General features: G+C 35.6%; 1 protein-coding gene across 5 annotated transcripts in view; it reads right to left on the bottom strand.

The window, feature by feature from the left end:
- Window positions 1–13,433, bottom strand: part of LOC150094665 (NPC intracellular cholesterol transporter 1-like) — a 537,686-nt gene that overhangs the window by 420,797 nt on the left and 103,456 nt on the right. For all 5 annotated transcript variants that reach the window (XM_090411500.1, XM_090411501.1, XM_090411502.1 and 2 more), the window contains exon 3: window positions 9,982–10,141. In XM_090411500.1, coding sequence (XP_090267626.1) covers window positions 9,982–10,141 — 160 coding nt within the window. The remainder of the gene's footprint in view (window positions 1–9,981; window positions 10,142–13,433) is intronic.

Below are 13,433 nucleotides of genomic sequence, written 5' to 3'. Positions count from 1 at the left end.
TAATGTATACGACAATGATTTAAAAGAATGCCGATGGTAGGGAGGTAACAGAATCAGTTGATATAGTGGAATTACTGAGCAAGCACTTTGCAAGAGTATATCATCCAGGTGGTGATATTGCAGGAATGAAGGAATCAACAGCTTATACAGGAATTGTGGTGAATGCAGTGGATGTGAATAGTCTATTACAAAACCTTAATGAGAACACATCTGTGGGATTGTATGGTATACCAGCTTTTGTCGTACATGAAACTGCTAAAGAATTGTCAGTGCCCTTGACCATTTTGTTCAGTGGTGGGTCTGGGTTAGTCTCGAGGGGATGGAAAGAGGTGAAAATAGTTCCAAGACTGCTGTTTCAAAATACCGACCGATCAGCATATCAGGAGTGGTCGTGACGGTCTTGGAGAAGGTAGTCAAGAGGAAAATATAGGAATGGATAGCTGAAAATGGGATACTGTATGGGGGACAGCATGGTTTTGTGAAGGGTAGATCATGCCTCAGTAACTTGCTCACATTTTATAACACAGTGACGGGTGAACTGGATAAGTTTAATGAGTTTACAGTGATTCTGCTGGACCTTGCTAAGGACTTTGACAGACTATCACATGGAATTCCAATCAGTAAACTGCAGCATATGGGGATGGATATAGGGTTGGTGAGATGGATGGGAGGGTGGTTGATGGAGAGATATCAGAGAGTAGTTTATTGAGGAGTAGAGTCCAAAATATGGCCTGTGACTAGTGGTGTGCCACAGAGTTCTGTTTTTGGAACACTACTGTTTAATTTGTTCATTAACGATATAGGAAAGGATCTGAGAGGAACTGTTCAGATGTTTGCTGATGATGCAAAGTTGGGTAGAGCAATAGTGAATGCACATGATGTTCAAATTTTGCAGAAAAATTTTTAAAAAAATTTTTGTCAAAATATATACACACACACACACACACACACACAGAGCCGGCGCTAGGGTCTTTGCTGCCCGCATGCGATTTCTATCGAAGCGCCCCTGTAATGATCCGGACGTCTGTGGTTCTTTTACAATAATAAAAATTTCAATTATTTGAAATTTCTTAAATTAATTTCGAAATAACAGACACACGTTGGTTCGCAAAATGTAACGAAGCGAGGGTGTTGACCAGGCAGGATAATCATTAAAAACCCCAAAAAATTCTCAAAAGTTAAAGCAAATTTTGATAAAGCCACTTCACTTTAATTGTTGAATATAATGACACAGGGATTATAGCCTTCTCACCGACCCGAATCGCTAACAAAATTAAAATGAATTTTAATTAAAGTTAAAATTTATTTGAACTAAAGCTTAAAAAATTCTTGCATTTTAAAAGTTACTAAATTCTTAGTAACTTATAAAAATTATTAAAAAATTTTTACAAGTGGAACTATCTTTTAGGAAAATAAAAGAAACTCGAGATAGATGAGAAAATAAGAAAAGAATTCAGAAATAATTAGAACATTTAATATAAGTATCCAAAAAATAACATCTTTACAGAATAACAGAAAATAAAATTAAATTACATAAATATACTTGAAATTTTTTAATTTAAATTTTAGGGTTTTTGATTTCATATTTACAAAATTAGAAATAATGGTCTTAACGTTTAATTCCACACATATCATTTTCAATACAAACTAACAAACTTTTTTTTTGGCATACATGTTCTTAAGTAGGTTTTAATCAATTTCAACTTGGAAAAGGGACATTCACCGCTCACTACACTAACTCGTAAGGTTAATAGTATTCTTAAAGCAATTGAAAACTTAGGGAAAGATAAATTTTTGGACACAATAAAATTAAGAATATCAAAAGGGTTTTGAATATTTAAATTATTCTTCAGAAAAAAATATTCTGGAAAGCACATAACTCGTCATATAATTCTATTGCATTTACGTCTTTATTGTCACCAACCTTCAAGAGAATCTTTAAATCGTCACAATTTTTTCATAAATCTTCGTCATTAATTTGTAGTAATCTATACAAGAAATTGAAATTATTATAATATGTTTTTAGTTGGTTAAAACGTTCTATTAACGAACGCAGTGCAACGTCTAGAAGCGTATAAAACACATCCACTCTAAATTTATCTTCTGGCGATTGTGGCGTTTTGTCATGATGCTCTTAGTCAAATTGTCGTGTTTTTTTTTTTCATCGAACTTGCGTACCAGTTTTAAATTCTTGTTCTCCATCCACCTCTTCACTCAGTTCTTTGGTCGTTTTTAGAACTTCTTTAAAATTTGGGAGGAATCTTTATCTGGTCGATTTCAATTGATGGTGAGTTAGCCGATCTCATACGGAGGTAGCAGGGTTTTTTCTCCCAGAAACTCGGGTTTTTCATCCCGCATACATACAAATCGGCCCTTCAGAACACACGCAATTTACAGACAAAAATTACTAGTTGTGGTGGTGTTGGAGGTGGGCGGTAGATGGCGTTGATTCGTAGTAGAGGTAAGGTGTAGAGAGAGTTGAAGATGTCCTCCCGCGATGAGTCTTCAGACTCCTTGGAGGTATCAGGAATAATAATAAAATTCTTGTAAGAATATTTTTAAATTTTCGATAGATTCTAAAGCAAGTATAATGTTCATATTTTTGTCTTGAAGCATTTTACTCACAGGGTTTATTCTGTTAAGTAAATCATGTCAAGTTATAAGAGAGCAAATAAATTTGTAGTCCTTTATTTTAGCACATAATGTTTGTGCTTCATGCTGAGTTTCTTTATTAAAATTTTCATTATTTAAAATTTCAAAAAGTGAATCGTAAATTTCTCCTAATTGATATCATAGAGGGCGCATTGCATTAATTTACTTTCCCATCGCGTTTCTGATGGCTGTTTCAATCTTAATTTTTTTACGAACTTTGAAAGGATTGCCCAACGTTTGTAAGAGAATGAAATGAAATTGTATATTTCTTGAATAATTGCAAAGAAACTAATTGTATCTGCATTCACTTTGCTGCATCATTAATGATTAAATTTAGAGTATGAGCTGCACATGGCACGTAAAAAGCTGGAGGATTTTTGTTCAAAAGCAAATTTTGGAGTACATATTTTTTTCCCTTTCATATTTGCCCCATTATCATACCCTTTACCTTGCATGTCTTCAATGGGAATGTTCCATTTTTCCAGTTGTTCCATTATTGTTGCACATGAACCACGTCCTGTGGAATCTGATATATCTGCAAAACCTAAAAAGTTATCCCTGATGTTGACAATTCCATTGTCACAGGACACAAAACGAATAATAATGGTCATTTGTTCTGTTTTACTTGCATATGGTGTGCAGTCTAAAATTATGGAATAATATTTACATTTTCGAATTGATAATAAAATTATATCCCTGATTGCGTTACTTAAAGTTTCCAATATTTCATTTTGACTGTCTTTACTCAAATAGTGTACTCTATAGTTTTTGTAGGGCTCTTTCAACATGATTTTCCATAACAGGATCAAACTTCGCAAACAAGTCGACTAATTTTAAAAAATTGCTGTTATTCCTTTCATATAATTTATCAGATAATTCGCAAAAAGCTAAATTTCAATCAAGCGTTCTAAAACACTCGTCCAATGTTTCTTTTCCATTTCATACACTCTTTGAGTCTGGCAATCAATAGTAGTTTTGTTTTTTAAATTTTTATCAAGTTCCTTCCATTTTAAGAAATTTTTCATATGAGTTAAACTAGGCTCATGTCTGTGCAAAGTTGTACTTACATTTCTCCAATCATTATAACCTTCTACAAGACTACTTGATTCGGTAGGTGCGAAAAGTTTGCAACAAAAGCAAAAAAAAACAGTAAAAGGGTAATATTATATTTTTCTTTTGAACAGGCCCCATTTCAATAAAACAACTCTTAATTTTCCATCAATATTTCCTCATTTACCTGGATCTTCTAAATTTTCAGAGATTAACAATGTGTTAGTTTTGTGGTCAACTACAACTAAATTTTCCCCTAACTGTTTTTCATTAAATCATGCGTCTTGTTATCTTGTTCAATAGTTGCAATAGTAATTTTATGAAAAATGGATGATGTGCATGGTTCTTCAACTGTGATTTCTCATGTATCAAGTTGGTTACAATCTGCATCAGAATATTTTAATATTTTAACAAATTTATTAAGAGCCCCAGTTTGTTTCTTAATAGCTGCTTCTTTTGCAGCATGATGCTTACAATTTTCTGCACCAGATAACGTTTTTTTTTAATTTTTGATTCCATTTCTATTTTATACCCACAAGAAATTATTACACAACATCACACAGATGAAATAATAGTTTGCACTGCGCTACTGTCAGTAGCCTGAGATGAGTACCCATGACTGGTTAACTAGCAACAAATGTTTTGTACGAAAATTCGTTTCTGTGCATAAAAACAGTTCACCATTGCACTTTAGATAGACTGCAGTAGACACAACATTCTGCAAGCAAGCATTTCGCCTGCTCTCGCTGCAAAATTATAAATAGCCAGCTGATCAAAGAGGTGGCAATATACAATTTTTTTTTTATTATTTGGTGTATCCGGCCTTATTTATTTTAATATTGATCATTCTAAGAATTTTTTTGTTTTTATGATAAATATTTTGTTTCTTAAAAACGAAATTATGAACTGTGTCATAGCAGCGCCCGCATGCAGGCGCCGCTATACACACACATACACATATATACAGACACACATATATACACGCACGCACACACGTACACACCTATACACAGACACGCACGCACACACGTACACACAGACACGCATGCACACACGTACACACCTATACACAGACACACACACACGTACACACCTATACACAGACACACATACCTATACACAGACACAGACACACATACCTATACACAGACACACACACACATACCTATACACAGACACGCATGCACACACGTACACACCTATACAATGACACACACGTACACACCTATACACTGACACACACACACATGCACACACACGCACATGTACACACACACGCACGCACTAATGTACACACACATGCACGTACTAATGTACACACACGTACACACACACCCCAATGTACATACACACACACACGTACACACACACCCCAATGTACATACACACACGTACACACACACCCCAATGTACGTACACACACGTACACACACACCCCAATGTACGTACACACACACGTACACACACACCCCAATGTACGTACACACACACACACGTACACACACACACACATCCCAATGTACACACACACACACAGCTTATTTAAATCATCCTGCAAACTCTGAACATCAGCTTGATTTTTTATTGTGCTACCCAACTTTGCATCATCAGAAAACAACTGAATATCTCCTTTCAAGCCATTTCATATATCATTTATGTACAAATTAAACAATAATGGCCCAAGCACAGAGACCTGAGGCACACCACTGTTCACCTGCCTCATCCTGGACTCTGCTCCTCCATACACCACTTTCTGGTATCTCTCCCTGAGCCATTCTCTTATCCATATCACCAGTTTAGTGTCCATCCCCATCTGTTCCAATTTGCACAAGTATTCCATGGGTGTATCCTGTCAAAAGACTTGGTAAAATCAGAAGTACCACTGTGTAGTCATTTCCTTTGTCCAACTCAGATGTCATTCTATTATAAAAAGTTAATAAATTGCTAAGGCAGGATTGACCTTTAACAAAACCATGTTGGCCCCTATAGAGTATCATATTCTGATCCACCCATTCTTGAATTCTGTCTTCAACTAACTTTTCCAATACTTTTACCACCACTCCTGAGATGGTAATTGGTCTGTAATTAACTACTGCAGTCTTAGAGCAACCTTTATGCAGAGGAAGTACTTTGCCTTCCTTCCACTCCCTAGGAACCATACCAGAGTTCAAACTTAAGTTAAATAAACAAGTAAGAGGCACTGACAATTCCTTTGCACATTCACTCAACACCTGAGCTGATATTCCATCTAAACTTACAGCAGTGTTTGCATTTAAATTCTGCAATATACTAAGTACCTCTGATTTATTAACTTCAGTTCTAACATTAGTTATTGCTACAGGTACAGCGATATCTTCACTTGGGTGATAGACTTTTGAAAAGTGATCATCAGTAACTATACTATTACACATGAATTGGTCACCTCAGTACTATCAGCACCCACTAAGGTTATCCTTCCAAAGTCAATCTTCCTTTTACTTTCCACATAGCAGAAGAACTATTTGGGATTACCCTTGATCTCCTAGGCTAAGGTCTTCTCATAATCTGATTTAGCTTTTCTTACTATGCTGGTAACCTTCCTAGCTTGAGCCTTGTACTGCTCATGGGTGTACTGATCACCTTTCTCCTTGTAAATCCTCCATAACATTTTCTTTTTTTGCGGATCAAGCCTGCAACTCATCCATCTAACACTTACCTTGTTTGTCTTCCTGACCATGGGAATAATACGTTGTGATATTGCCTTCCTCGGATACTTGCTGATTTTATTGCATGCACAGAACATATTGCATCTTTCCCCTGCAATATGTTCTGCCATGGGATGGCTGTAAGCTCACTCTGAAGCTTATTATAATTACCTAACCTGTAGTTCCATATATACCCCTTCTTAAGAGAGAAATCCACAAATTTTCATCTTCCCAAGTCGATACCACATAGCGGTATTGACTTGAGATCGCTCTCGTCAATTGGAGGTAACGAGGACACCTTACTTGTGCATATGTCCTCTGAACCAATGACCATGTCCAACACTCTCACACCACAAGTCCCTTCAGTTATATGGTGTTTCAAGTAATTATCTCTTAGAAGGTGTATGAATTCCATTTCCTTTTTGCTGCGTGATATATCCTCCTTCCAATTGATATCACCATAATTAAAATCCCCCATAATAATAACTAACCCTGCACTGATTGCACTAATTTTCTGATGCATGAATTCAATATCACCCCCTGTACACCCTGGCCTAGCAGCAACCAACTGTATATTTGGTTGAGTTGGTCACTATTTCAACACCAGACTGCCTCAAATTAACTATTATTAACATGTCTATCCTCTCGATATATTACTTTCTTTGGCTGCAACTCATCGGCTGTCATCAACAGTATTCCTCCCCATTCTCTCTTCTCCCTGAAAATACTGTACCGATCACATTCAATTCCAATAACCACATCTTCTGCTGACAGCCAAGTTTCACTAATGCCTACAACTTTTGGTGAGATTGCACTGACTAATGCCAAAAATTCAACCCTCTTATTTCAAATGCTTCTTGCATTAATATACAAAAATTGCAGATTCCCTTTAGTTCTTGTACCCACTTTAGAACTGATATACATGTCACTAATTTCAGTAGTCCCATGCTGATTTTATCCACTCTATTCTGCAAACAAGGATAAACAAATACACATTCACTGCATAAGTTTCTCCCCCTTACACTCAACCTTTTCAATTTTAGTTTCCCTGCCCAATTACTTCAACTTGTTCAGAAAACTAACTTCTTCAATTGCTTATGACTTTCCATGATCAGATGTGCAACCCATCTCTCCGTAGTGCAATTGGAAGAACGACAGTATATTGCGCCCTTCGATTGGAATAGGCCTAAGTTCGATTCTCGTCATGACGGGAGGAATCTTTATCTAGACGATTTCAATCGAAGGTGAGTTAGCCGATCTCATATGGAGGTAGCAGGGTTTTTTCTCCCGGAAACTCGGGTTTTTCATCCCGCATACAGACAAATCGGCCCTTCAGAACACATGCAATTTACAGACAAAAAATACTAGTTGTGGTAGTGGTGGAGGTGGTGCAGTAGAGGGAGTTGATGGAGATGATTCGTAGTAGAGGTTCGGTGTAGTAGTTGAGACAGTTGTAGGTGTCCTCCCACGACGAGTCTTCGGACTCCTTGAAGGTGTCACGAATAATAATAATAAAAATACAGCTGTCTTTTGCCTTCAAATACACTCCAGATATCAACAAATTCTGGACCTCTTTTTTTTTTTGCACATTCTTGCAATCATATTCATTATCATCGCTCATCTACTTAACTCATAACTGTCAAAATGAGGTAGCACACACACTATCCTCCATTTGACACTTTTCTTCTTCACAATATCTAACAGTGTTCTTAAATCTTTTGTTACCTGATTAATACTACCACTCAGATCATTTGTACCCACCATAACTATCATCTTTCCTTCATCATGCCTTCTCTTTATTGCTAAAGTCACTTCATTGTTGAAGTGACACTATCTATTGTTCCACCAGCCAAGCACTCCTCAGGCAAACTGCTCTCCATACCCTTAATCATAGAATCACCATATATTGTACCACTCATAACTTCATTAAAATCCAAGCAAGCGTCACCACTAATGGCCTCATTTGCTATGCTATTCAGCATAGCAAATAAGGCCATGAGTTCATTTGCGATTTATTACTTCATCATTCACCAAAGACTCTCCCTTACTTAATCCTGTTCTAGTTACTTCAGCTAATGTAATCTCCATAGTCCTAATTTCTCTATTCAACACATTTAACTCAGTTTTAATTTCCAGAACCTCCTTATTGAGCACTTCCAATTCCTCTTGCAGGAAATGAAGGTCACTTTTCATTTTCATGAACGCCTGTCGAAGCTCTTCCGCTACAGTCCCGACATCTGCTTCCATTCCTAATCACCTCAGTCTATCCTGACACTTCCACATATGCCGACGTTTTCATTCTTCTCATAGCCAAACAGTCCACAGATCCTTCACATTCTTCGTCGCATACATATAGCAGTTTCTGCAATGCATCCACTGCGAAAAAGCTCTTCCGCTACAGTCCCGACATCTGCTTCCATTCCTAATCACCTCAGTCTATCCTGACACTTCCACATATGCCGACGTTTTCATTCTTCTCATAGCCAAACAGTCCACAGATCCTTCACATTCTTCGTCGCATACATATAGCAGTTTCTGCAATGCATCCACTGCGAAAAATCCAAGGCAGAGCTAGACTTTCATATAGAAGTCCTCTGAGCCACTCATAGATATCTCTTGATGGAAGCCATCTTTAGATGCTGAAATAGTGCAACAAAACAGTGAAAACACAATATATATACAAAGTTTCAACAATAACACAACTTATATCCAACCGAAGCACAATTTGAGACAAAAAACCTCACTATACTTTAATTTAAAAACACTTTTTCTGACATAGCTCAAAACGACCGCCACGTTCACTTGCAACACTAGCGTCACCTAGTTTAATGATACTGGGTAAGATTTGTATATGGATAACGAATTGTTTGCAGATGATACAAAGCTGGGAAGAGCTATAAAATTAGAACAGAAAGGCCTTACAAGTGGACTTGAATGAACTGGATGAATATGCAAGTGGATTGTGGCAATGATGTAAAGGACACCAACATGTAGAAATAAGGATGTTAAAATTCCACAGTATAAGGCTTTGATCTGACTGCAAATGCATTACTGTGCAGAAATTTAGTAACCTGGTGCTCAAAAAGATGAAGAGATCTTGAAAAGGGTTTCAAATGATTGGCTAAGGTCTCTGGAAAGTTGAGTATGAAGACAGATTAAGGGCATTAAATTTGAATTGCAAATTTGCAATTTGAATGGAAGAAAAAAGGGAGGACATGTCGAGACATACAGGTTGGTAAGGGATTATTATTAGATTAATGTGGACGAAAATTTTCAGAGAATGGGTTGAGACAGGGCTAGAACAAGAGGCCATCCCTGGAAGTTGCATAAGAAGGGTGTGAGAAAGGAACTGAAGAATAGATTTTTTTTTTCTATGGAGAGTGGTAGGCAGTTATAATGCACTGCCTGAAAGTGGTGGTGTGAAGCCTTTAAGTCACAATATCATGAGCTGTGTGTGAGAGTGCAACCTTCCATGGTGAGTTTTTACTCTGTGGAGTTCTGATACTACTATTGCTACTATTAATAATAATAATAATATCTTTCCTTTTAGATAAGAAATATAATAATGAAAGAAAACAGACAACTTATGGTATACCTGTATGTAAATCAGGGCAAGTATCTTTAAGTAGTTCAGCATGCTCCTTTGGAAAAGGCTTTGGAGGCCCATTATAAACACAAGACAGCTCAGCACCCAACAGTCCAGTCTGGCAAACTTTATATGACACACAGTGGCCATCTGGAACAGTTTCTGTTACCTAAATGAAATATATTTTTGTATGAGTAAAATAACTTTCTCAGAAATTCGAGTGATGTAAGGAAGGATATTCAAAATTTACTGATGGCAGAATTAGATAGCATTTTTTTTTTTAAATGTGAATTCCATCCAGAAAGGACATAGACTCCTACTGGACATTTAGTGTATGCCAGACTAGAGATGTGCTGAAGCATGAATTGGCTAATAAATGAATACAGTTGGCTAATAAATGAATATTTGGTTTCAAATTTGGCAAAGAATTGATTTTGTAAAATATTGAGGAAAGATTAAAATATATGCATGATAATTATTATTATTATTAAGTGACACCTCCAGGGAGTCCAAAGACTCATTGAGGGAGGATTCTACAACTCTCAGTCTTCACCAACTACAGCGAACCTCAACATCCACACCAACGCCATCTACTGCCCACCAGCACCACCACTAATATTTTCAAAGATAATCACAAACATGCCCACAGCGGGATTCGAATCCGCAGCCTTTTGACTGGAGAGCAGATATGCTAACTCAAAATGGATTCTTGCCACCACACTAACAGATCTATTAAGAATGGTTTATTAAAAGATTTAATAATCTAATCATTAATGTTTTTCTGCAGTTGATTCTGCTTTTGATTTGATGGTAACATAGCAGTAAATGAACTTCTGAAGTGATAATCATCAAAACAATTCAATAATTTACTCTTATTTTTTGTTTTCATTATAATTTTTCATCAATCTCACTTTTCTGATTAAAAAATAAAAATAAATAAATATTGACTTCATCACTTGATATTTCCAAATCTGATTTCTCATCCGACTTGAAAAATGCCACCTTAAATCTTTGGTCTAATGTAGAAATGTATAACATTAAATTTCGATGAAAGTAACGAATCTTTATTTAGGTCTTCATAGACAAATTTTTCCATTTTTCCTACTCAAAAATAAAAAATAAAAATAAATAATAATAATAAATAAAAATTATCTTCATCTTTGGGTAAACAGAGTTTAAGAGTTGTAATAGTTGGAAACACTTATGAAATTACTCGAAAGGCTCCTGTAAATTTACCAGTGGCCTCCATTAAAGACAACTGATTTCAGTTTAACAAATTTAAATTGTTGTTCAGTGCATAGATATTTAATGCTTTTCTGTTCTTGTATTTGTTGTAATACATAAAAAGTAGAGTTCCCACTTAGAAGGTAATCTTGAACTAATTTTATATGGCTGACATTTAATTCAGTTTGAACATCTTTTAATTCGATTCTATTCACTAACTAGTGGATGTTTTTCTTAGCTTTTCTTTGACTGGGCAAGAAGGGGTTTTCCCCCTGGAAACTTGAGTTTTTAATTCTGAAACTCAAAAAAAAAAAAAAAAGCTGACCATAGAACTCACTATTTCTTTGACAATATATAGTATTAGAGACCACAAGAAGGCAGCAATTGTCTGTCACATCCTCCCCTCCATGGATGCCAATTAAAATCACTGATAGTTTTAGGCGAAGTTTCTGTGATGGGCTAAGGATGGAGGTTGGCTCTCCACTAGTATCCATAAATTAGGGCTAAATGGTCTTACCTACTTTCTTTGGAAAATAAATGGCATTAGCAGATTTTTTTTTTTATCTTTCAATTTCAAGCATATGGCAAGAGTATTGTTAAAATGTTCTTCCAGTTTTTTTTTCACACACACACACACACACACACACACACACACACACACACACACACACACACACACTACTGGATATTGATATCTGTGAATCAATAGTTTCTGTTATTGCCAACTGCAATAACAGAAATGGGTAATATTCCACATTTTTAGCACAGCAGAATTTTTTTTAATCATCTCACTTATTCCTAGAAAAACCTTGACATTTCTGAACTATATAATTACACTGAAAGTTTCTATTCAAGCCACCTGTGAAGTTTTGTTTGTATGATGACAGGTCCATATAGCCAGCCTGGTTGTCTGAGTGGTTAGCATATCCACTCTCCAGCCAAAAGGCTGTGGGTTCAAATCCCACCGTGGGCATGGATGTTTGTGATTGTCTGCGAAAATGCTAGTGGTGGTAATGGGTGGTAGATGGCGTTGGTGTAGATGATGACGGTAGTTGCAGTTCGTTGTAGTTGGTGGATTGAGTTGGTGGAGACAGAGTTGCAGAGTAGATGCCCTCTCTCGATGAGTCTTTGTACTCCCTGGAGGTGTCACGTAATAATAATAATAATATATTCCTATGTAAAAGAAATAAATTTAGCATCCTCACTCTTGTTTTTAATAGATACAATTAATAGCTACAATTGGTCATTAAATATAATTTTTTTCTGTAAAATATCTTTGAGGCAAATTGTACTGTGAAGTAAGTTTACTCATCAGTCTTGTAATTAATTTTTATTTTGAAGAATTCAGCATGCCATGTTATCAATGCAATCATTTCAACTATGGATTAATACAACAAATTTTGCTCCTTTGTCCCACGATTAGTTATTAACTCCAAGCAGATAAGGAATAATCATAATTATCATCTAACTCCCATTTTTTTATATATATTCATCTGTAACATGAAATGTTTTGTTGTTTGTTTGGTGGATTTACTGTATATTCTGACTACTTATTTGTTCTTAATTTTGGTTTATATTATTTTCTGCTTATTTTCCATAATTAATCATAAACAGATGTACTACATGCATTTTTTCCTCTACCACCCCAAGATATTTGACTGTTATGTTTTACAGTTTGTAAATTTTGAATCTTCATATAAATTTTTATTATTCATGGCCAAAAACTGTACTCTTTAAATATTTTAAGACCTCATAAAAATAAACAAATTTCAAGACTGCATAATATAAACTAAAATAAAAACACAGACAATATCAAATAAAATAATTATAGCATGCAATGAGTTCATGAAAGATAACAGGAAGCTTTCCCTGATTCATTGTGCTTGTTATGAAAATATATAACAGGACATTTTCTGATTCAGCAGGCTGAACACTGAATTTTCTACCAATTCAGCCGAAGTTAAGTATTTGCAAAGATGCCAAATGGGTCAAATACCAAAACAAGAGAATATTTGATGCATTCTACTTCAGACTACCAATAAGCAGAATGTGGTCTCACACTGCACAATGAAGATACCAACAGCTATCTAAAATAGCAAGATATATAAAATTACACAGAAAAAAAACAACAATCAGAAAACGTAACTCTCCAAGAACAACAGATGTACCGTAGTTTTTCAGATTTGCTGCTATCGATCTATTTAATAATATTAAAGCTTTTTTTTTTTTTTTTTTTT

Source organism: Typopeltis vanoorti, chromosome 21 (genome assembly GCF_054136105.1).
Source record: "Typopeltis vanoorti isolate ZY-2024b chromosome 21, IOZ_Tvanoo_1.0, whole genome shotgun sequence".
Classification (NCBI taxonomy): Eukaryota; Metazoa; Arthropoda; class Arachnida; order Uropygi; family Thelyphonidae; genus Typopeltis; species Typopeltis vanoorti.
Note: the sequence above shows the minus strand (reverse complement) of the source record. Positions and strands in the feature narration are given on the sequence as shown.